This window comes from Neomonachus schauinslandi, chromosome 4 (genome assembly GCF_002201575.2).
Source record: "Neomonachus schauinslandi chromosome 4, ASM220157v2, whole genome shotgun sequence".
NCBI classification, from domain to species: Eukaryota; Metazoa; Chordata; class Mammalia; order Carnivora; family Phocidae; genus Neomonachus; species Neomonachus schauinslandi.
The window spans coordinates 141,381,216-141,406,697 of NC_058406.1; the positions used below are offsets into that span (position 1 = coordinate 141,381,216).

The window sequence follows — 25,482 nt, forward strand, 5'->3', positions numbered from 1 at the left end:
AGGAAGAAATCAAACAAGATAAAATCAGGGAGACAAACCATAAGAGACTCTTTTTTTTTTTTTTAAATTTATTTTTTGACAGAGAGAGACATAGAGAGAGAGGGAACACAAGCAGGAGGAGTGGGAGAGGGAGAAGCAGGCTCCCCGCCGAGCAGGGAGCCCGATGTGGGACTCGATCCCAGGACCCTGGGATCATGACCTGAGCCAAAGGCAGACGCTTAACGACTGAGCCACCCAGGCGCCCCCCATAAGAGACTCTTAATCATAGGAAACAAACTGAAGGTTGCTGGAGGGAAGGAGAGGGGGGGATGGGGTAACTGGGTGATAGACATTAAGGAGGGCATGCGATGTAATGAGCAGTGGGTGTTATGTAAGACTAATGAATCATTGACCTCTACCTCTGAAACCAATAATACACTATATGTTAATTAACTGAATTTAAATTTTAAAAAATGTGCTATATATTTTGTGGACCAAAAAGTTACTACTAAAGGAGATACTGATTAGGACAAAGTGTAGTAGGCTGATTAGATAAAGCCAGGGTCTTTTTCTTTTTCTCAAAATTTTTTTTTTTTTTTAAGAGAGAGGGGGAGGGAGGGATAGAGGGAGAGGGAAAGAGAATCTCCAGCAGGCTCCACATCCAGCGCAAAGCCTGACCCGACAAGGGGATGGATATCACCACCCTGAGATCATGACCTGAGTGGAAATTGAGTCCTGTGCTTAACCTACTGAGCCACCTAGGCACTCCAAGGGCAGGGTCTTGAGGACTGAGTAGGACTTTATGTTGGAGGGGGTGGTGAACGTAAAATGTAGCCATTTTTCCCCAGAGGCAGAAATTCAGTAAGAAACAATGAGTAAACGTCAAAGAAGAGGTAGAAAGGAGAAGTGTGAATATAATTATATAAACTGATTTCAATATGAGATGCATGGCTATCTGTTAAGTCAAGGGAATTAGGTTGGAAGTTTAAAGGTTTAAACGTTACAGCTAATTTAATTTTTCTGGATCACCTCACAAAGAAATAAGCTGCAAAAGAAAAGTGAACATTTCCTCTGCATGTTTCTATTAGGTAGAAAAACATGAATACCACTCATCTAGCTAAAATTTTTGTTGATAAAATCAGTTTCAAAAAGGACTCTTAATGAAAAGTTTCATTAGATAAAAAACTTTTATTTTAAACTGGGGTTACTTGCCGCTTGTTTAATATGTAATTGTAAAAATGTGTTTAATATACCATAAAAATGTATTTTCTTGTTAGTATTTCCTACTTTGGCACTGTCCTGGATGAGTAAATCTACTAGAACTAAATGAGTATCAGTTTTCTTGCTCTCATATTCTACCCAATATACATCCTTTAATAATAAAATTAAAAGGATCAGGTGGTTCTAAAAAAGTAAATGCTGGCAAGTGGAGGAAAGTTCTAAAAAAGCACCAATTTTGCTCTAAGAAAATAGTCTGAATGTACCATACGCACACACACACACACACACACTTTGGAGACTTCTGCTATAAAATAGGAAAAAAAAATGATAAAGTTTGGTCTAATAAGTTAAGATAAAATCAGAGAAAGGGGAATTTAGACTATTTTGTATATATTCTAGATTAATATAATCAGGAATAATCTTAGAGTGAAATCCCATTTCCTATGTGTAAAAATAAGCTGCAGTAAATAGGAAATAAGTTATTATTCTGAGAATTCTTATATAATAATATGCTACTTGAGATAACTTTTCTAACTCTGAAATTGAATATCTCAGTGTTTAACCAGAAACAAGTATTTACTTTTATGCAGGAGCAAATTTAAAATTAAATGTATTCAAAACATAATTTGAGACTCTGATCAGAATATTTTTTAAAAAACTGTAAATAATGACTTTAATAAAGTCATTGAACTAGAACTGCCACAGAGAAGTAATCAAAGATTCTTGCTTTTGGGTAGGGTAGAGTCACCACCAGAATTTTTACATTTGAAAGTCAAACTTTACAGCTAAAAATTAAATTGTTCCTTATATACAATTATATGTTATTTTAATAAAATCTACTATTGCTGTGATGTGTTTTCAAACACTATCCCATTTTTATTTTCTTTTATTAATTTTTTTACTATCCCATTTTTAATATTCTGTATTTCTCTAGTACACGTTTTGAATTAAATGATGGTACAGGAGATAATATTGAAAAGAGGCTGCATAATTTCAATAGAGAAACTAACCCTGAACAGATGCACCCTCAAAACTCCTCCTATTTTCCTCCTTCTGAGGTAGTTTATATTCTGCAACCTGAGTAAAATTTCCTAAATCATCGGTATGTTCATTTTATTCCCTTGCTCAAAAGAGTTTAGTGGATTCTAATGGGCCATAAAAGAAATCGATCTCATTAACATGTCACTAAATAATTTCAACAAATTAGATAAAACCAAACTTCCTAGTTTTAGCTATTACTGCTATTCACTTTTAATTATCCTGTCATCTAGAACCTGTGTTTCTCATGTGAGGATGATTTTGCCCCAAGTGGACAGTTGACAAAAAAGAGACATTTTTGATTGGAAGAAAGATTTGGGTTCCTACTGGCATTTATGGACAGTGGCCAGAGATGATGCCATTAACGTATACGGAACTCCTCCCCACAATTTTTGAAATCTGTCTACTTCGAAAGCGATAAACAGTGTCATGGTTAATGGACTCTTTGTATTTACTTGTAGGATGGATTTATTTATGGATCTGATTTCGTAAATTTTGCAATGGAAGAAATGACTTTGAATTGCATAGTACTCTCTTATTTTAGAATAAGATGTTTTTGCTATTATGTGTTTGTATATTTCTTTTGCTTAAATTTCCCACTCTTCCCTCCTTTGGGAGAATCTATAATTCTTAAGCGGGAGCTATCTACCACGTCTTCTTTATCTATCCTTGAATTTCACATCATTTTATCTTATCATGCTTTTCTGAAAATGCTTACCAAGATTTCCTTCCATATGACAGACTCAGTTTTTACAGTAATAATAGGTTTCTTTTCCTGTTCCATAAAAAGCCTTCATGGGTATTCAGAGTTGTTTTCAATATTGTTGTTCTGATTCACTTGATAAAATATTTTCAGTGATAGGCTTTTCTCCTGAGTCTTCAAGTAGATTCTCCCTTTCCCTGGTTCTTTAGTATCCTTTTAAGGCTCTCGTTTTGTTGTTACCAACTAGATAACCTTTGGCTAGTTACCAAACTTTCTGTGCCTCAATTTTCTTGCAAAATGGAAGTAATTCCCCTATCTACTTTATAAGTTTGTGGTGAGGAGTAAATGAGTTAAGGACATACAATGAATTTAAAACAGTATCTGAGACATACTAAAAGCTCAATTAAATTTGGCTCTATGAAACTTTGAATGAGATTGATGATAAAGCAGCAGAGAGGGGTCCTTTTTTTTTTTCCTTGAGAGAGAGAACAAGTGCAGGATGAGGGGGGAGGAGCAGATGGGGTGGGGGGGAGAGAGAGAGAGAATCCCATGCAAGCTCCATGCCCATCATGGAGCCCAACATGGGGCTCAGTCTCACAACCCTGAGATCATGGCCTGAGCTTAAATCAAGAATTGGATGCTCAACCAACTGAGCCACCCAGGCGCCCCAGCAGAGAGGTTTTAACTACTTCTTGATTTCCCTGTTTTCTTAGGTTCTTGATTTCCCATGATCTTAGGTCAATCTTCATTTCTTAGTACACATGCATCTATTATAGCCTTGCCTAAGAGAAGTGCAACCTTCCTCGAAGCCCACAGTGGTCTTGTTCTCTGATGCATTAAATCAATGACAAACTACAATTTCCACTGTGGATTGCACCAAGAGCTATTTCTGCTGCTGCCCTGACATGCAATCAATACACTGGGGAGTAGGTGAATTGTGGCAACATTTGATTTCAAATGAAGAAGCGAGTTACAAATTAAATGTGAGAATAATTACTGGATAGTTTTGTTGTGCTTAAACTGTAAGGAAATTATTAAAGTGTTACTATGCCAGGTTTTGTAATGGTATGGTTATAATTCTACAAAAAAATAATTGTGCAAAACTAAGGTAAAAATTAATTACTAATCTTAATAATTTAGACAATAAAACACTAAAATTATTAATTTTAATAATTGCATTTTCTCAAAAACTCAAAGGCATTAATTTTTTATATTGGTAAACTAATGGCTAAATTTGAAATTTCTACTATATTTTGCCTTGTTGATGACCACCTAAACGTTAAGGATAAATAACATATATGAAAGCAAATTACAAAGCAAATTCTACAAATCTATATAAGGAGAGGAATAACAGAAGCTAAATAATGGTCAATATTTATTGGTCAATAAGGCAAATTATGATTAAGCAGCTAATTCACAGATGCAGAGTGTATCTAATGTCAAACTAGTATTATTTTTACCTGCTAACATATTGGTGTGGCAGACACTGGCTAGTTGCTCATCAAACCAATCACCTTTCTCCAGCCTTTTCCAAGATTAGGTATGGCCATGGAATTGAACTCTAATTCATGGAACTTGTCCAGAATGTTATTTGCCACTTGCAGGTCTGGCACATAACATCACTCCATGAGCAAATCTATCTCAGGTCTCCCAGCTACTGTTTGGATGGTAATGCCCAAGACAATTCTGGAAATAATGTGTTGATGATGGCTGAGGCTCGATTTTTCTGGGTCTTAGATCAAGTGAGTGGACAGTCCTCTGCCCCACCGTATGAGCAAGAAATAAAATTCTATTGTGGTAAGCCACTGAAATCTCTGGTCTTACCTGTTTCACTTATTAAGAGTTCTATATGTATTTTAATGTTCACGATCCATCTACATACTTCATCAAAACTGATATAATGAAATGTTTTGAGTGTATGACACCAATTCATCTGCTTTTCTCTAACTGCACACAAGGATCTAATAAGTAAGGACATCCTGCATAGTAATCATGTGAAGCGATGTAATTGAGAGGTTTTGAAAAACTCAAGACTTAGAGTCACCAGTGCACTGAAATAAAATAAACTCAGTGAAATTAAGTTTATTCCAGGAAAGAAGTCAGAAGGAAAGAAGTCATGTTTTTAAAAACACACAAAAATATCTCTATTATAGTTTTGAAAGCCAAGTTAATTTGAGAGAGAGAGCTTCCAAGTTTTGGTAAAACATGGTAAGGTAAGAACTGTGTGGGAGAAAGCTAATATTTTTAGATTTTAAAATCTCAGTAAGTACTCTGTTTTTAAAGATAGATTAATGTCCTCAACTGCCTAGTCATATCAAGTGATTCCCTTATTTTCAAAAAAGCACAGGAAAGGAGCACCTGGGTGGCTCAGTCGTTAAGCGTCTGCCTTTGGCTCAGGTCATGATCCCAGGGTCCCAGGGATCAAGCCCCACATCGGGCTCTCTGCTCACAGGGAAGCCCGCTTCTCCCTCTCCCGCTCCCCCTGCTTGTGTTCCCTCTCTTGCTATGTCTCTCTGTCAAATAAATAAGTAAAATCTTTAAAAAAAAAAAAAAGCACAGGAAAGATTGATCTGGACAATATTCCCACAGACTATAGCACTTCCAGGCCTCTTGGTAAATACCTATTTGGAATCCAAATTTTCCTGTCCTCAAAGATCAAAGTCAAGATCCCGTAAGCAACGGAAAAATATTATAAAGCAGTTATGGTTGCAAAATGAGCAGAAAAAGTTGGGAGATGGCAGACAGCTGGTTAAGGCCTAAGTTTACTTCTTGGCACCAATGCATCTCTAGTGTGCCAACGACAAAATATCTCCTCCAGAAAGTTAACTCTCCCCAGTCGACACAAATCAAGTCCATTGACTCAGGCATCACATCATGAAGATTTTTAACTTCTCCTAGGTTTATTCAAAGAATGAGCTGGCTTACATGTAGAATTTGACTGCTTCACATTTAATGGTTATATTAGCCAGGATTCTCCAGAAAGACAGAACAAATAGGATATATACAGATATTTAGGAGGAGATTTATTATAGGAATTAGCTCAAAAGGTTATGGAGGCTGAGAAGTCTCACGATCTGCCATCTGCAACCTGGAGAACCTGGAAAACCAAAGGTATAATTCAGTCAGAGACTGATGGCCCAAAAACCAGGAGTTCTGGTCTCCAAGGGCAGGAAAAGATGTGTCTCAGCTCAAAAAAAGAGAGAAAATTCCCCCTTCCTCTTTTTTTTTTTCTATTTTGGCCCTCAGTGGATTGGATGATGCCTGCCCACACTGGGGCGGGAGGATCTTCTTTACTCAGTCTTCTGAATCAAATGCTAATCTCCTCCAGAAACACCCTCACAGACACATCCAGAAATCATATTTATTTGCTATATGTGTACCCCTTAGCCCAGTCAAATTGACACATAAAACTAACCATCACAATGATGTAATAGATTTAAGGGTTTTGATATCTTGATACAATTTTTATCATCATTTCTCCCTCCCTAGTTTTTAGGCAGACTGCCACAACAGCCTTGAGCACCTCCTGATCATCTTCTTACTGCAGGCAGTGATTTTTCTGATAATAAACAGAGCCAATGCAATGTATTCCTCCTGTTAATAGAATTGCAACGCTATGGTATAATAAGACTTGCTTCTAGATATTTTTCTGTTGTAGTTTTATATAACATTTTAATAGGTAACCTTTTTGCTTAGGGATTATCGATTTGAAATCTTACTACTGCAGTACATACTTGTCTAATTAGAAAGAATCTTTGTGGTAAGTTTGTGTTTACATTGATAGTGCCATTTAAACTTTATACCGTAGCCAAGGAAACAATATGATAATGATGCTCAAAATGAATCTTAACATTTTGCTAGAGTTAAATTTTCCAACTCACTTTAGGCAATGTATACTTTTCAAAAAAAAATCACAGTAACATTTTCTATTTAGAATTACTATGCATATGTTTTGCTTATCCACTCCATAAAAAAAATACCTCTTAGAAAAAGTGGCATTATTTTTATTAGGTGGGGGAGCGAGTGTGTGTGTGCGTGTGTATGTGTGATGTATTTATTTTAATATGATTATTGTGTAATTTACTTAATGGTTTGAGTTTTTGAAAGGTATCATGACTATAAGCAAATTGATAGGAAAGTGGGTAACAATGAATTAAAGGTTACTGGCAGCCTAAGACACTGTTTATCTCTTTTGAGGTAGACAGAATTCAAATTGCCTTCATTAGCTGAGCAATATGCTGTGGAAAATGATCTGGGTACTTATCAAGAGGCTCTTTTCATTTGCATTTTTGCTAAATTATCAAGCTGCTCTGTTTTCTAGGTGCTTAAGAGCTGTGAATAGGAAAGAAAGAAAATTTTTCAGTTAAGTAAGCTTGGGGGCATTTGAGGACTAGAGTAAAAAAAGAAGTTTATCAATGAAGATGTCAGAATTGTTCCTTGTATGTATGTGATACGAAAAGGTAATCTTACAGACAGTCAGGATGTAGGATGTACAAATGCATTAATTCTCCCCACACACACCAGTAACACAGCAAAGCTAGAGGCTGTTCTTTTGATAAATGATCAATACTTCAGTATGACACCACCTTAGCTGTCCTGCTGTTGCTAGTTAAAAGTCTGAATTTCAATTAAGCAGTAAATCTTTATGGTATTACATCTTGAACAGACAGTAATTTCTCCCTAATCCCCTACAATTCTGAAACACTATGATTTTGTAGTCATTTTCCTTAAGCTCACTCAAAAGAAAAAAATATGTTTATATGATCAGTAAAGAAATATTTTCTTCCAAATGAAACACTAATTATTAAATAATTTGTTTTGTTTAACAGTATGCCTATGTACAAAAATTATTATACTTCTACAGTATAAATTGTATTAATACATAACCTGAGTCAAAAGTCCATTGACATGATTGTATATCTTTAGCTCATATGTTCTATTTCAATTCTACCCCACATATATATTCCTTGGAAAACCTCTTAAGTTGTGCAAAACACAGAAGCATTCATAAGAGCAATCATACTTAAATCAGTGTAAACATTCTCATTTCCTCTGTCAACTCAAATGTCCCTACAGATTTTTTCTTAAAGCTTTTTGTTTATTTTCAAAAAGTATTTCTTGATACCTAAAAAATGCAGTTAATAGAGGATACATCTAAAAAATGTGTGCAGCTTTCTTAAGGATTTCAATATTTTAAGAGAAAATATAGGCCATTTGATAGGCACCATCATCCAAATTAACACGACTTCAAAGATCCAGATTTATAGTAGCCTTAACAATCAGATCTATTATTAGATTAAAATATAATTATGGAATTATAATTACTGGAATAAAAAATAATTTTCTCTGTTTAGAATTTCAGAAGAAGTCTTTTCCCAGAAACAAATGCAGTTTTGCCTCCATCAGCAAAATTCTACCTTTATAAGTGCTATTATTCTCAATCATTTAGAATGCAAACATTTATATTAACAATTGACTTGAAGATGTCTGAACTATTTCATTAGAATGCCTGTGTAATTTTGATAAAAATAAGACAGGGGCGCCTGGGTAGCTCATCGCTTGAGCACCCGACTCTTGATCTCAGCTCAGGTCTTGATCTCAAGGTCATGAGTTTGAGCCCCACATTGGGTGTGGAGCCCACTTAACAAAAAAAAAATTAAAAAATAAGATAAACACATTTAATTTTAAATGACTTATGTATCAAACCAGTGTGAGCCTACTATCACGTTGCAGATATTTTATTATTGGATGCTCAGGCATACAGTAGGTTAAACATTCCTGCATAGAAAGCATGTCTACTTGCAATGTCCCAGCCCTGCAATACAACATACAGAGTGAAAATAAGCACACAGCATGGTAGAGGCTTCTTGAGCTATGATCAGTTAGCCAGGAATTGAATGCAGCCTGCTCAACTTCAAAGTTTTTGGCTTTCATTACACTACTATATAGTGAAATCTCTCAATATACTTGCCATTTGTCTCCAAATCAGTTCTTAAAAATGAAGTCATAATTTCATAATCAATATACCTATTTTTTTTTAAGATTTTTTATTTATTTATTTGAGAGAGAGAATGAGAGAGAGAGAGAGAGAGCACATGAGAGGGGGGAGGGTCAGAGGGAGAAGCAGACTCCCCACCGAGCAGGGAGCCCGATGCGGGACTCGATCCCAGGACTCCAGGATCATGACCTGAGCCGAAGGCAGTCGCTTAACCAACTGAGCCACCCAGGCGCCCTCAAAATACCTATTAATAACAATGCAAAAGGCCGTTTTATTGAATACTAGATGTTTTATTTTCTTTTGGAAAACAGGAACAGGTATTTATTATATTTTCTTTTTTTGGAAATTGGTGTTATTTTAAATTTAACTCAACTTACTTCATTCTACCCATAATATGTTTGAACGCTGTGCATTCTCAAAATGCAAGGCTATTACACTAATCCCGCTAACTAAACTTTCTGATGAACTAACAAAGCTTAATTTGATGGCTGGGTTTAACTCATTAAGGAGGAATTAAGAGGTTTATTAGCTGATTAGCTGTCACTAAAACAATGCATGCTGTATTTTCAACAAAATTCTACTGTGCTGAGGAAGAAAAATATTTAAGTCTTGATTACAAGAATTGCAAGAGGTGGGTGCTTAGGAATCTTCTAACTCTAGGATCCTATAATTATGTGAACACTTTTTAAACATAAAATTGAAGTATGGATTGTTATCTAGGAAGAAACACATGCTTCTTATATGAAGTAACTATTCTTTTAGTTATTGAGTTATTTTAAATTTATTTTTGCATATCAGAAGATTAAAAATCTGACAGATTTGTTGGAACAGATTTGCAAAAGTGGTTTTTTGATAAAAATAAAGATATAATATAAAAATAATAAATTATGTAGTCATATCATATTGGGAGACCAAGAAAATGGATGAAAGGAGCAAAATTTTACAAACTAGAAAAGTGATAATAGAAAAGAACAGGAAAGATGGCAGAAGCTACACCACAAATATCAATCAGGTTAAGTTTTAAGTGGAAACACTGCAATATAGTGTAGAAAAATAGCAGAATTTCCTTAAGCATGTTCCATGACTTAAAATACTATGAAGTCTTTTAAGTGACATTTTATAGAAAACAAAATTCACTTTATTTACAGAACACAGTGTAAAGTTCTAATCTCTAGGCAACAGACCACACAAAAAACTAGTAACGTCCACTGACCCATACAAATTCTTGTTTTAAAATGTTATCAAAAAGCCTCATATCATGTTTTATCATTTTAAAAACAAATTTAGAATCAGCACCTTGAAAGTTTTTAAATCACTAAATCACTTGGGCATTCCAAAAATAAAAATAAAAACAACTATTTGCAATGAAAAAAGCTATGCAATGCACTTACCATCATGATTAGGATTTCCTAGTGTCCATGGCTCATCTGAGTCAAAATGAGTATCTCCCCCAATTCCTGGTCCAGGGAAATAGGCATGTGCCAAAAACCCTCCCTCTCCATCAAAGGGAGAACTATCTCCATGAAAACCAGATGCGAAAATGATGGTTATATCCACATCGCGTTTGCCATTTTCCAATTCGCTGTAAGGAACTTCTTCAAATGTCAGAGGAGTTACATTCTGCCACACATCAAAGGCACGGCGAATAGCTTTGCGGGTTTCAGGGTCTCCTACTTTAGGAGTTACGTTCTTTATACTGAAATTTAGAGAAGAGAATAATAAGTATGGCTTTTTAATATACAATCTGACTTATTACAGATTGGCTTTTTACAGATTTTGATCTATTCAGTTGAGTAAAATACTGTAAAAACAGCCTTATATTAAATAGGAAAGAAATTAATCAATGCCTCATATCTTTATAGCTAGGTTTCACTACACTGGGGTTATTTAATTCTCAGCAGTATAGTATTCATCTGGCAGGCTATAAATAGAAGTTCTCTGCAGAATGGGTTAACAGTAGGGTAAACTGGATCAATCAGTCACTTTGCCTCCTGAACAACAGAAAGGTAGCTTTGCCAAATGATCAAACAGGTGCAACAGTCTCGAGCTGAAATTAAAAATTCAGTTTCTTTCTTGTTATCCTTACTTTTAGGGGCACATCACTGTGTGCACACATGTTACTTCCAAACAATGTCGTTGTGTTATTCTTTATCTATGAACACCAATTCAGCAGACACAAAGTTATTTCTTAGTTTTTAAAGAAAAGGTTAATTAATTATAGTTTCTTATGTTCTATTGTTTTCTTATGATATACTTAATTCTTTCTAGTTATAAAAAGCAATGTGAGTGAATGGCTTTTTAATACAAAAATTTAAAATTATATGAAATTAAAGAAGTGACTTGGACATTATTTATTTAGTTTACTTTTCTTTTTTTTTTTTTTAAAGATTTTATTTATTTGAGAGAGAGAATGAGAGAGAGCATGAAAGGGAAGAGGGTTAGAGGGAGAAGCAGACTCCCTGCTGAGCAGGGTGCCCGATGCGGGACTCGATCCTGGGACTCCAGGATCATGACCTGAGCCGAAGGCAGTCGCTTAACCAACTGAGCCACCCAGGCGCCCTAGTTTACTTTTCTTGAGGCTAATATCAAATGGCTACTTCGACCAACAATCTTACATCCATGAATCCATATATTTATACTAAAAAAATCTTAATACATAAAAGAAGGTATAATATTCAGGTGAATATTTATTGCAAAGCAGTAATAAAAGAAATGAAAGCTAAACAACTTAAAATGATGGAGTAGTAGTTAAGTTATGGTGTCTCTATTACATGTTATAATATAAGTAGGACTCAAAATTATTTTTTGCCATTTAAGGCTATTTAGCAGCATAGAAAAAATTTCAGATATACTTTCCCGTGGAAAAATAATATGCAAATTATATTTTTAGCCCACTTGTAGCTATGTCTCAATAATTACAAATATTAGGCAGGTATCATACCAAAATAATAATAATGGTGTTAACTGAGCATTTACTATGAGCCAGGCAAGCATTTTACAGTAGAAAACTTAAGAGAAAATTTAAAGTGGTAGAGCTGGTTTTTCAACTTAAACATTCTGACTCAGGAATCCATTATCTACGCTAGACCAACACATCTAAAAGAAGGTTGTCACTATTTTCTAATATGTATATACATTGATTATTTGATGGTAAATGTCATTCATTGTATATAAAGAAAATGAAGAAGCAAACCAGGTGGAAATGGAGTGGGGGCAGGGAGTGTTCCAGGAAGGAGAAATGACAAGTGAAAGGTCTTGAAGTTGGAGACATGCTTAGCGAGTTCCAAGAATGGTGAGGTGGCCACAGCTGGATATGAGGCCAGAAAGGTAGCATAAAATCAAAGATTTTGGCCACTGTAAAGAGTTTGGCTTTTGTTCTAAGTGGGAGGGGCAGAACTGGAGCATAATGAGCTAAGTAATACTGGACTTACACTTTTTAAACAAAAGACTATGCATTATGTGGAAAATAGATTGAAGTGAAGCAAGAGTTGAAACAGGCAGACCCACTGGGAACTCTTGCAAAACTTTAGGTGAGAGATGACAGTGGGGGCCAGGGCACTACCAGTACAGATTTGGAGAAGTAGATGAATTTTGGATAAATTTTGAGGATACACCTGCCAAGATGTACTGATGGCTGGACTAAGGCTGTGAGAGAAAAGGAGGTGCCAAGGAAGACACCATATTTTCTGAGCTGAGCCAAAGGATGTTGGACAGAGTAAAATAATTCAAGCCTGTTCAAGGAGAACGTTATACAGTATTTTGTTATTGTTGTTTTACTTGTTTGTTTTAATTTCATGTCCTTTCAGCGTGATGCTCTGAACTCTATTTTGAGAAAGGGTAAATTTCTATAATGAGACATCCGGTGATGCTTCTGTCTGGCTTGTTAATCTCTAAATTTCCTGTCTGATGGCTGAAGAGCATTCAGATTAATGTTGTAACTTTGAATTTCGTCTAAATTAGTTTTCCTAGTAGTCTTCTATTTTACTCCCACCCTACAGGAAGACCCTCATTAGTGGGGAAGTGTTTTTATGACACATTATTTGAAAGAACGTACTACATAAAGGCCACTGCTCTAGGAGTCTAAGAGATACAGCTGTGAATAAGACTCTGCTCTTGTAAACCTTACATATTTTAGTGATAAGAGATACACAAAAACCCAACAACATCAAAAAGATAAATACAGATGGCAACAAGTGAAGGGTGAGGAGGTAAGGTGAGTAGATGATAAATGGGATTTCAGTGACAAAAGGAGCTGCACATGCTTAGCTAGCATGAGTTTCTAGCCAGAAGGAACAGTGAGCAGCCCACACACATTTGGCCAGTTCAAAGAATGGGAGTGCTCAGGGAAATGGTGTAAAATGAACACTCAGGACAGTGGTTTGAGATTAAAGAGAATGGGCAGGAAGCGAGTTATATTCTGTGAAAGGAAACCACTGGAGAGTTTTAAGCAGAGAGTATTTTGGTATTATTCTAGTTTACAAAGATCACTGTTTCTGATGAAAAATGAATAAGCAGACAAGCATGGAAGCAACGAAACATTTTGGAAGTCCAAGCAAGAGAAGACAGAGACATGTCCCAGAGTGGTAGTCATGGAGATATGAAGAATTAGACCATTTCAGTGTATATTCTGAGGGTATCGTTAATGGGAATTGGTGTTGTATTCAATGTGTAATGAAGAATTTATTTCGTTTTGAAATAAAAGATAATCTTACAAAAGAAAAAATCATTAGTATGATATGTATATAAGTACATAATGGTTCTGAGAAAAATGAAGCTACATAATAAAGAATAATAAATGGGGGGGGCGCCTGGGTGGCTCAGTTGGTTAAGCATCAGACTCTTGATTTGAGCTCAGGTCATGATCTCAGGGTCGTGGGATCAAGCCCCATGTCCGGCTCCATGCTCCGCACAGAGTCTGCTTGTCCCTCTCCTTCAGCTCCTCCCTCTGCTCCACCCCCTGCCCCTGCTCTCATTTTCTCTCTCTCAAATAAATAAAATCTTAAAAAAAAAATGTAGAGTATCATATTGTAAATACATCACCGTGTTTTTCAAAGCCAAGCTTGATTAACTTCCAAAATATACTTAACCACAACATTTGTAATGTCATTAGTAAATACAAGACACATAATGGGTGCCGGGGTGGCGCAGTCGGTTAAGCTTCCAACCCTTTTCAGCTCAGGTCATGATCTCAGGGTCCTGATCTCAGGGTCATGAGATCAAGCCCCACCTGGGGCTCCTCACTCAGAACAGAGTCTGCTTAAGACTTTCTCTTTGTCTCTTTCTGCTCCTCCCCACTGCGCTCTCTCACGCGCGCGCGCTCTCTCTCTCTCTCAAATAAACAAATCTTTAAAAGACACACAAGTGTACTTCCGAGTTAGAGTTCTGAATGAAGTACAAATACATTTAGGAATTTTTATGCCATTAAAATGTATTTTGTATTTACTAATAATTGAAATAATAAGGGCAACAGAGATATGTGATATAAAGAATAATAGGACTGTTATTCTTAGTAGTTCTAACACATGATGCCCAAAATTATTAATATATATATTTGCAAAACAAAAAATGCTATAAAATGAATAAAATGAAGGTTATGTTTCAAAAACTTAATAGAACTAATTTAATTTTAAAATGTTTTGGGGTGCCTGGGTGGCTCAGTCAGTGAAGCGTCTGCCTTCGGCTCAGGTCAGGATCCTGGGGTCCTGGGATGGGCCCCGCATCAGGCTCCCGGCTCCACGGGGAGCCTGCTTCTCCCTCTTCCACTCCCCCTGCTTGTGCTCACTCTCTCCCTGTGTCTCTGTCAAACAGATAAATAAAATCTTTAAAAAAAAATGTTTTTACTTTGCTTTTCTGTAAACAGAGTACTTAGAGTGAACATACTTTTCATTCTAATAAGACAATTGATTTCATTTTTCGAAGACTTTATCAGGTTTTTTCATTATGCCATTTCACTGATTCTTTTAAACCTCCATGTTGCTAAATTTTGAAACTTTTACCTAAAAAAATTAATGTTATCATTAATTCATTAATGACCATGCCTTATACAACCCTACATAATAAAGCTGATCAAGTGGAAATTTTTCAACCTCTTTATTCATCGGAACAATTGGTAGTGAGGGAAAGGTATGTCAATTGACTTACAAGATAACTATGTAAAGTCAGGATTCCCTAGCTTTAACTGCACTGAATCCATACCGATTCATTTAATAACAATTCTACATATTAATCATGGAGTATTTCCTTTTTAACGTTTTCAGAGAGTAATAAATCTTTTCCAAAGTTAGAGCATTTTATCCCTAATATGAAAGTAAGAAAAAAACCTAAATATTTTGGCATTTGTATTGTGTATTAAAGGTTAAAAGAAGCTTATACTCTGCCTTATTATTCTCAGTAAAAACATATAAATCTCACAATGATAAGTGAGAAGTTTACTACACTACTTCTAGGATAATTTTTAAAAGGGTAAGAATTTGACATTCAGAGAAATAGTAAATTTTGAGGGAATGAGACCTTTATTAACAAAACTCTACTGAAATATGTATGTGTTCTCTTTATTGATGACACTGGAGGAATTATTTTGCTTCATTAGTTCTGTAAAATAGAGGAATGTAAAATGTAAAAATATCAAACATTTGTTCATTTGAACAGATGTTACAGTAAATGTGAAACAAGGCCATTGCAATAGGTTTTGTCCTTTCAAATGAAGTAAACTCTAATAAGTTACTCGAGTGACATAGTAAATATTACCCAGTGCCTAGTATTACCATGTAAAGTCAGGATCCTCTAGTTTTAACATCACTGGATCCATAGTAATTTATTTAATAACAACTCTATATATTAATAATGATTATTTGCTCTTTAAATTTTGACAGAGTGATAAATCTTTTTCAAAGTTAGTGTAATGTTTTATCTCTAATTTTACAGGAAGTAAAAAAACAAACAAACCTAATACTTCAGCATCTAGTTAAGATCCAGAAGTTGTATATATACTTGTGTCAAAATTATTTTGGTATGGTCAAGGATAAATACTAAATTCAACAGACAAAAATTAGTTGTCCAGAAACGCATACTTACATTTTGTGAAAAATGATTGGCAACGAAATGGAATTTACTGTAACTGGGGAAGTAGACAATTGCTAAGAGTATAATAGAGTAAAAATAATAAAATATATAGGTAAGTTATTTTCAGATCCATATCCAGAATGTATTATAATATTCTATCAAGAGAGAACTAAATAGACTAATATATTTTCATTCATATTATGTTTGTATGGTGGATGTGGCTTCACTTTTTTTTTTTTTGTACAAGAAATGGTCAGAGAATAGAGATTGAATATGGAGTCTCTTTCTCTAAAAAAGCTTATATTAAATATTTCACGATTTCACAAGATGCTAGTTTTCCAGGTAAGGCAGACTAAAGTACATATTATTTTGTGTTTTATTTAAATAGTCTGTTTTACTACCTGCCGTGTATCCTCTGGACACACAACCTGAATTCTATGTGAAGTCAACAGGATCATCAAATTCAGTGACCTAACTGGTTTTAGAGAATAAGAAAAGCTTCTGGGGAGGAACTGATTATTCCTCAGCAACTTCTAGGTTTCTTTTCTCTGCATATATTATGTTTTTTAAGATTTTTATTTATTTATTTGTCAGAGAGAGAGAGAGCACAAGCAGGGGGAGTGGCAGGCAGAGGGAGAAGCGGGCTCCCAGTCCAGCATCAGTCGAGCCTGATGCGAAACTCAATCCTAGGATCCTGGGACATGACCTGAGCTGAAGGCAGACATTTAACCAATTGAGCCACCCAAGCATCCCAACTCTGCATATATTATGAAAGTAAAATAATAACTTCTGGTGTGTATCCTCAGGAGTCACACAAACATTCATTTAAAATCAAGGTTAGTTAAAGGAGAATTTACTAGGAAAATCAATACCAATTAATGTAACATAATATAACATACTATTATCACATTAATTAATATATTATGAATACTTGTTAATATAATCCAGTTTAAAAAACAGATGCATCAGGCAGTTTAAGTACATATTCCATGGGACACTTACTACATAAAATATTATTTTGGAATTTCGATTTTATAAAGAAAAAGAATTTAGGCTAAGCTTATTTTACACAATATTTAATAAATGGGAAATAAAGATATATTTGCTAAACAATGAGCTTACTCATTACATTCCTATTATTATTTTGCATAAAGCTTAACCAAAGCCTACAAAGAATTCATTAATTTATCCAACAGCTATTTAATTAGGGCATAATACACAGCAGCACTCTGCTAGGTTCTAGGGAACATAAAATGGATATGGTCTCTGATGTAATGAAGTTCCTGTAAGGTCCGAAGTAACAATACAGTATACGATTTTGTAATTATTCACTTAAACACACCTGTCTCCCACATTCGACTATATTTTCTATGAGAGTGGGGGCCTTGCTTAACTCATCTATCTATTGCCAGTGCTGTCACATAATGCTGTTCAATAACCATTTATTGAATGTACAACATTGATTACCCACGAAGCAAAATTTGCTAAAAGAAAAATTGATCATAAAGATTCAATTAAGAGATGAATGGCCACCTGTATTTATACTATAATTATTACCAGCATGTAAATTATGTATCAGCCGAAGTTATATATACCCCTAACTACTTAAATGATTCTTCTGGTACAACCTCAGAAGTTCCCATTCCTAGGCATCAAGCACCGAGGTCATTAAAGTGGAAAGCATGGGAGCCTAGACATTCCCTCGAAACGGAGTCATTATGCAAGGTTCCTTCCAATTCCACATTTTAAAGATAGGAAGAGATTTTAAAATTATATAGTCTAACTTTCCAACCATTCCACAAATGGTCTCTAATTTCCTTGACAAGTGAATAAATTGCTTGGTTTATATGCTTCCAACAATGAAGACTTGTAGGGTGAATGATTTAATTTTCCAAAAGCTCAAAATATTAGGTTCTTCTGAAAGCTGTTAAGTATTTGAGAATAACTGAAAATTTCTCCTTTAAATATTTTTTCCATCATATTGAGAATCCTTGGCTCTAATATTGAGCCCTTTCTCATGCAGACTGTTTGTAAGATCTCTTAGCATTTTGATTTCTTTTTTAGAGGTGCACTTTAATTTGCCAAGAAGTTGTTGGAAATGTGGTAGACCAAAGAGAAAAGGAAACATCAGGTAAAGCTTGGCCAACAAAGCAAAGAGAAAAAATTGCCATCATCACTGCTTTGGACACTCTGCTTTCTATCAATCTAAGCTGTTCATTTTAGTTCTTATTTAGCCACACTGTACCGTTGGCTCATAATGAGTTTGCCATCAAATAAAACCTAGATTCAACCACCCCCACTCTAACTCATGGCTTCATTCTGTAATGGCACATTTCTGCTATCCTTTTAACGAGTAATTTTTTTTTTAGCTGAAATGTAGTATTTTGTTTTTGTTTTTCTAAATATAGTAATAAAAGTAGCAGCAAAGGCTTATATAGTACTTATTTTACACAGGGCAAGTTTTTAACACTTTACATACACTAACTTTAAAATTTAATATCCTTAGTTCTCACCCTCAATTTTCTATAATTCTGTTAGAATATTCTCAACAATTTCCATTAATTGTCTCATAAATTAAAACAAGTTAAGATGATAGTTGGCATTTACTAAGCACTATGTTTCAAGCACTGTGCTGAGCTATTTTGTTTGTTTCTGGGGGGTTCCCCCACCATGACCTGACTTAACTACCTCCTAGGCTTTATGAGGTAGGTAGTGTTACAATACTCACTTTTCACACAGGGAAAATGAGCCTTAGAAGATTAAGTAACTTGATCCTGGTCTTACAGGTAGCAAGTATCGGAGCCAGGATTCAAATCCAGATCTTTCTTACTCCAAAATAGGACTCTTAACCACATGATGTGTTTATCAATAACCTGGAAGCTTACAGGGATAGACACCTAATTATTTGAGTATTCAAAACTCGCTGAGACAATTGTCAGTATAGGGACAGAGCTTCAATGGAATTATGATTAGTTCTGAACATAATGGCTCTTAACAGTTTCTTTCTTTCTTTCTTTCTTAAATGAATGGTGTAGTCAGTACCTAGTACGCAGAGACACTAAACAGGGTACACCGTTAAGTCTGGAAATCAGGCCAGAAAAAAGACACTATCTGAAACGAAAACAATAAATATCAACATGCAGAGCTGTGTGTTTTGTACTTCTAAAGTTGATTATACAAATTAGTCTAATTAATACTTATTACTTTTTATATGTTATGGGGTAAGAATCTAATTTCATTGTTTTCTATATGGATAACTAATTACTACAGAAGAACTTAGTAAGTAAAAGAGCCCGTCCTTTTCCCCAATGATCTATAAGGTTTTCTCTGGCATAAGTAAATTGAAGTCCCAACCCCCAATGAAACTATATTTGGAAATAGGGCCTTTAAGGAAAGTAAATAAGGTTAAATGAAGTCATAAGGGTGGGGGGTCCTAATTTGGTATGACTATAAGAAGAGGAAAAAAAAAACCCCAGCAGAAATCTCTCTCTCCACACATGCATAGAGGAAAGGTAAGAGGTGGACACAATGAGAAGGCGGCCATCTACAAGCCAGAAGGAGAAATCTCACCAAAACCAACCCTGACAGCATGTTAATCTTGGACTTGTAGCCTCTGGAACTGGGAAAATTAAATTTCTGTTGTTTAAGTTACCCAGGCTGTGATATTTTGTGATGGCAGCCTGAGCAGACTAATACAGATTTAATGGACCAACTCCTTTGAAAAACACAATCTGTAAAAACCTACACAAAGAGAAATAGATAATCTGAACAGGACTATATCTATTAAATAGATTTAATTAAAAATTAGTAACTGTCAAAGAAAAAAGAACCAGGCCCAAATAGTTGCATTGGGTTACTAAACATTTCAGTTACAAATCATACCAATTCTCTACAATCTCTTCCAGAAAACTGAAGTAAAGGGAACACTTTCTAACCCATCCCATGAGGCTAGCATTACTCTCCTACCTAACCCAGATAAAGACTTTAAAAGAAAGAAAAACCACATATCAATATCACTCATGAACATACACGTAAAAATCCTCAACAAAAAATTAGCAAGTCAAATCCAACAATGTATAAAAAAAATGATTCACCATGACAAAGTAGGATTTACCCTAGGCATGAGAGGCTGGTTCAACTGAAAATCAATTAATGTAATCCAACACATTAAAAGGCTAAAGAAGAAAAATCATATGATCATATGATCATATGAATAGGTACAGAAAAAGCATTTCATAAAATCCAACATTTATAATAAAAACTTTCAGCAAACTAGGAATAGGGTGAACCTCCTCAACTTGATAAACATCTAGAAAGAAGCCTACAGCCTATATCATACTTAATAGTGAGGAACTAGATGCTTTTCTCCTAAAGATTGGGAAAAAGGCAATGTTTGCCTTCAACACTCCTATTCAACATTTTACTGACAGCTCTCCCTTATGTAATAAGACAAGAAAAGAAAATAAAAGATAAACACATTGGGAAGGAAAAAATACTCCTTTTTTTCAGGTGATATGATATGAAGTTGACATAGAAGAAAAACTAAGTGACCTCAGATTTGGAAATGATTTTTTTGATATAACACCAAAAGCACTATAAAGGAAGAAAATAATTGATAGGTTGGACTTTATTAAAATTAAAACTTCAGCTCTGTAGCAGACAAGCCACAGACTAGGAGAACTATGAACCCTACTGTCATCATGGACTTTAGTTAGGAATAATATAGCAACAGTGGCTCAGCAATTTTAACAAATGGATCACACTAATGCAAGATCTTAATAGGAGAAACTATGAGTGTGTATATGTGGTGGGGGGATGTGATATATGGGAACTACTTGTATTATCTGCTTAACTTTTCTGTATACCTAAAATTGTATTACCTAAACCTAAAACATGAAATGTATTATTTTTTTAAAAAGTTGGCCATATTCTTTTATTATTTCTGAAAATTATCTAGAGTTTATTCTGTGTTTTCTATATAGAAAATGATATAAACTTACTAATGATAGTGTTATTTCTTTACAAGTCCTTATATCTTTTATTTCCTTACAACTATAAGTAGCTGTGCAATGTTGCTGAACAGACTTAGAGGTAGCAGGTATTTTGTTGTTGTTCTTTAAGGCATTCTTCCAACACTTCACATTCACTACATGGGCTTGGCTTAAGACTGCTTCCTCCTTGATTTTTCTTATCTGCAGAAATAACTGAAATGAGTTGCATAAAAAATCTAGGAGCATGCTATCTGGGAGGATTAGCTTAAGAATATAAAACAACACTGAAAAGTGTTCTCAAGGGGAGCCTGGGTGGCTCAGTCATTAAGCGTCTGCCTTCGGCTCAGGTCACGCTCCCAGGGTCCTGGGATGGAGCCCCACGTTGGGGTTCCCTGCTCGGTGGGGAGCCTGCTTCTCCCTCTCCCACTCCCCCTGCTTGTGTTCCTTCTCTCACTGTGTCTCTCTCTGTCAAATAAATAAATAAAATCTTTATTTAAAAAAAAGGAAAAGTGTTCTCAAAATAACTAAAATAAGTTCAAATGGCACAAACCAGATATATTGGTAGAAAATCTATATATTGAGTTTTAAATTTTATCCTTAAGCATATGTGAAGGGTTAGTTATACAAAGAATGAGAATTATAAATGTCTTTTATTCATGTATTCCTGACATCTTACCCTTCCCCTGATGTGCCCTGCCCCTTCCCTTGCCCTTTGGTCTAACACATGCTTTCTCTTTCTGTGAGTCTTGGCTGAAAGGTCATTTCTTCAGGAAGCCTTTCCCTGGTTTTCTAGAGTGGGTTGGATGGCCCTGTTTTACATTTCTCTTGCATCTTGTTCCTCCCCTTTCATAACAGTCATCACATTTATATGATTCTTCAGCTTAACCACATAACTGTAAATTCCAAGAGGACAAACAGAATCTCCATGTTTTATTTATTTCTATATCCCCAGTGCCTAGAACTGTTTTTGTTCAAATTGAGACTCAATACACAGTTGTTCAATGAATTAATGAATAAATAGGAACATCTCCAATAGCAGCAAATGTCCCTCCAGGTTGGAAGACATTGGCATCCCTTTGGCATCCTTCACTGAAGACAAAATAAGAAACAATGATCTATCTGCATTGCTGCCAATAAGATAGAAAGTAAAATGACTTGAGTTGATACTAAAAGTTAATTAATAGTAGATCCAAAGACATTTTGTTTAGATGACAATTATTTATAAACTTTATTATTTGATTACTTTTAGATTATGAATCCTTATTAAAGAATGTAATGGGGCACCTGGGTGGCTCAGTTGGCTAAGTGTTTGATCTCAGGGTCCTGGGTTCGCGTCCTACATTGGGCTCCCTGCTCAGCAGGGAGCCTGCTTCTCCCTCTGCCCCTGCCCCCTGAATGTGTTCTCTCCCTCTCATGCTCTCTCACACTCTCTCTCTTTCAAGTAAATAAATAAAATCTTAAAAAAAATAAAGAACGTAACGTGTTACAATACTCATCTCAGAGTCCCTCAGGATTTGGTATTCTTTCAAGAAGCTTGAAGGTACAGTTTACAAATGAGACCAAGTATTTAAGAAATATTTAAAAGGCCTCCAATAGGCAATTTATTCTCTTCTCAATGGCAGTTCTCAGTTCCCTACGTTAACATTATATATATTGTGTAACTATATGTTACCATGTAGTCAATGTGCATAAGATGTCAAACAAAATGTCAAAATAAATAGTGGTGAAAAATGGAGAAAACAGCAATTCATCATCAGTTCTTATACCTGTAAGTGATGTGTTTGTGTTGCCACTTCTGTCCTGTTAATGCATATCGCTTTCGACGAACATTAAATTTGGAGCTACCTCTTGTCTGGTCAGGTACACCACATCGAGGCTTCTTCATCCAGCTGCAAAAAGCAGTATTTTCCAGTTATTTACCAACAACCCTAATCATGAATTTCAAAAGGAAATCAATTGAGAAGGTAATCTATGACAGTGATTATGAAAATGGGAAAACATAAAGAAGAAAGTTGTCAATTTCCTTGCAATTTAAATCTAAGTAGAAAGCATATTTTGTCCCTGAATGATCAAGAATCAGTGGTTTCAAACTCAGGTCTTTTAGATATTTTTTCTTCCTCTAATTCATTTTGAGCTTGCTGTAGACTGAGGTCCTCTTACGCTTCTAACTAGAATCTGTTTTTAACAAGATTTGTGACCTTGGGCAAGTCACTAATTCCTAGTCTCATTCATAAAAAGAGACTTTTAAAAATAAATTTTCACTAAGGTCTCTTCCAGGTTTAACATTCAACAATTTTTAAAATCTGTTACATGATCTTAAATTTCAGGATTTGAGAGGGTATATTCTATTCTCTCTTCTAGCTTACATAGAAGTAAATTATTTAAATAACATTTGCCTTTCTCCATTTTTTTTCTTCTTTTCACTTTGATCATTACCCCAACTTACAAGTAAGAACCATTTGTTTTAAATCAGTAATTAATAACCAAATTCAATGCTTAATTTTTTTTTTCTGGATATGAGGTGTTAGCATCACACAAATAAGGTTTAACATAATTATATTAGGAAAATGACATGCTGTTTTTTGATTAATTTTTAATACTTATACAACTACAGTCATGGAACTTCTTTTCTACAGTCTCATTGGTCAAATGTCCTGTTTTCGATGTAGTCTTGCTTCTTATCTAAGAAGAAAGATTTTCATGATTTTGAGTAGTGCTTCTATGGTGACTCATAAAATGGCTTTACCATTCATTAGCACATTTAATTTAACAATTACAAAGCTAATGCAAAATCTTCATGGTGCTATATGCTTCAGCAAGTAGAAATGAGAAAAGAATCAATTTTTGCTGTATTTCATCAGATACTTTATAATTTCTATACTCTTTAAATGGAAAATAATTGACTATAGAGAGTTGACTATAGAGATGACTATCTAAAGATGTCCATTTTGTGAAAATGAAAGAAACAGTTTACATGTTACATGGATAAATCAGCTAATTAGCTCTTATAAACAATAATAACCTCATACAACAATGAAATCATGACTTTTGTTTTTTAAGAAAGATGACACTTTTACCATAAGTACTGAAAAAATTTCTCTTTTTATTCTGCCTGTAGACAGACAATGTAGACGTTGCGGTTATCAAACTTAAAAAATTCTATCCTAGTTTATAATGCATTGACTTCAGAAAAATTGCTGTCCCTTTATTAAAGTCTCCCAACTCCTAGGAGACTATATGGTCCTACGGAATTGAATTCTATAAAGTTGAGAATGGAGATCTCCTATCTTTAACTAATACTTCAAGGGCATTCCTCAATCACTTCATTTGAGAGATATTTCACTAGACTGTAAACACTCAAATACTTGTTCATTATTCAACAGTTTACCATCCCAACACAGCACGGATTATACTATGTGTTCCGATTTGTGTCTCTGTCTTCCACTGGCCTGAGTCATGGCAGAGAGCCAAGGGGATCTATATACTAATGGCAGGGGATCTATATACTAAGATCTATATGTCTATATACTATATACAAGGTGTATATATATATATATACTATCCACCTTGTACAACCCCCGGAATATAAGAGATATTCAATGAATAAGTGGATAGGGACACTTTGTATTTTTTAAATGAAAAATCATTAATTGTTATTACATACTGTAAGATACAGATACAGATTTAACTAGCAAATATTAAGCATTGGAGAGGTTATTATGATTTAAGTGTCTTTTACATATGAGTATTTCATTAATTATATTCTCAGCAAAAATTGTAATATTCCTAAGGCAGGTTTTTATGCTTATTTATTTCATTAAAAGCACTAAGAGAATAAATAATATATAATTATTAAAAATAATAAATTTACTAAGTGTGGGAAGTAGTTACACTTACATTTTGCTAAGAAAAATATTTAAGTTAGCATTCTGGGAAGAGAAATAATTTGGAAATGGATAGTGGGATGAAATTTGACAAAATGCAGTTACCTATTATCAGGATAAAATGTATTGCTAATGAGGACATACTGTCTAAAATTATTTTAATAATCAATAAAATTAAAAGAGGAAGGCAGCAATTGAAAAGGAAATTAAATTTATTAATATAAATTTCCATTTTAAGTCATGCATATGTTGGATCTAGTAAAAATTTTTCCAATGAAGCACTGCATCTTCCAAAGGATAGGGTTTATATGGATGAGTATTAGATTCTTATGCTGAAAGATATCTCTACTGAATTCTTTATGTATTTCTTAGGCTTTTGCCCATTAAATTTGTATTTTTTCTTATGTTCCAACTTCTTTGTTTATTTACTCAATAAATCCTTATTCATTCATCTTGTAATATTTTTCAGCTTTTATAACATGTTAAGAGATATAACAAAAATTGTGACTGGAAAGATAAACAAGGCAAGAAGCCCTTTTTGAGTTCACAGTCTATAGGCAAGACATGCATGATTAAAAAAAATTACTATATAATGGCTTAAATGCT

General features: G+C 34.6%; 1 protein-coding gene across 1 annotated transcript in view; it reads right to left on the reverse strand.

Annotated features, from left to right (window-relative positions):
• The window catches only part of MMP16 (matrix metallopeptidase 16), a 272,184-nt gene that overhangs the window by 98,524 nt on the left and 148,178 nt on the right, over positions 1–25,482 (reverse strand). The window contains exons 3-4 of the mRNA XM_021688358.1: positions 22,759–22,881; positions 10,331–10,635 (exon numbers count right to left, since the gene is read on the reverse strand). Coding sequence (XP_021544033.1) covers positions 10,331–10,635; positions 22,759–22,881 — 428 coding nt within the window. The remainder of the gene's footprint in view (positions 1–10,330; positions 10,636–22,758; positions 22,882–25,482) is intronic.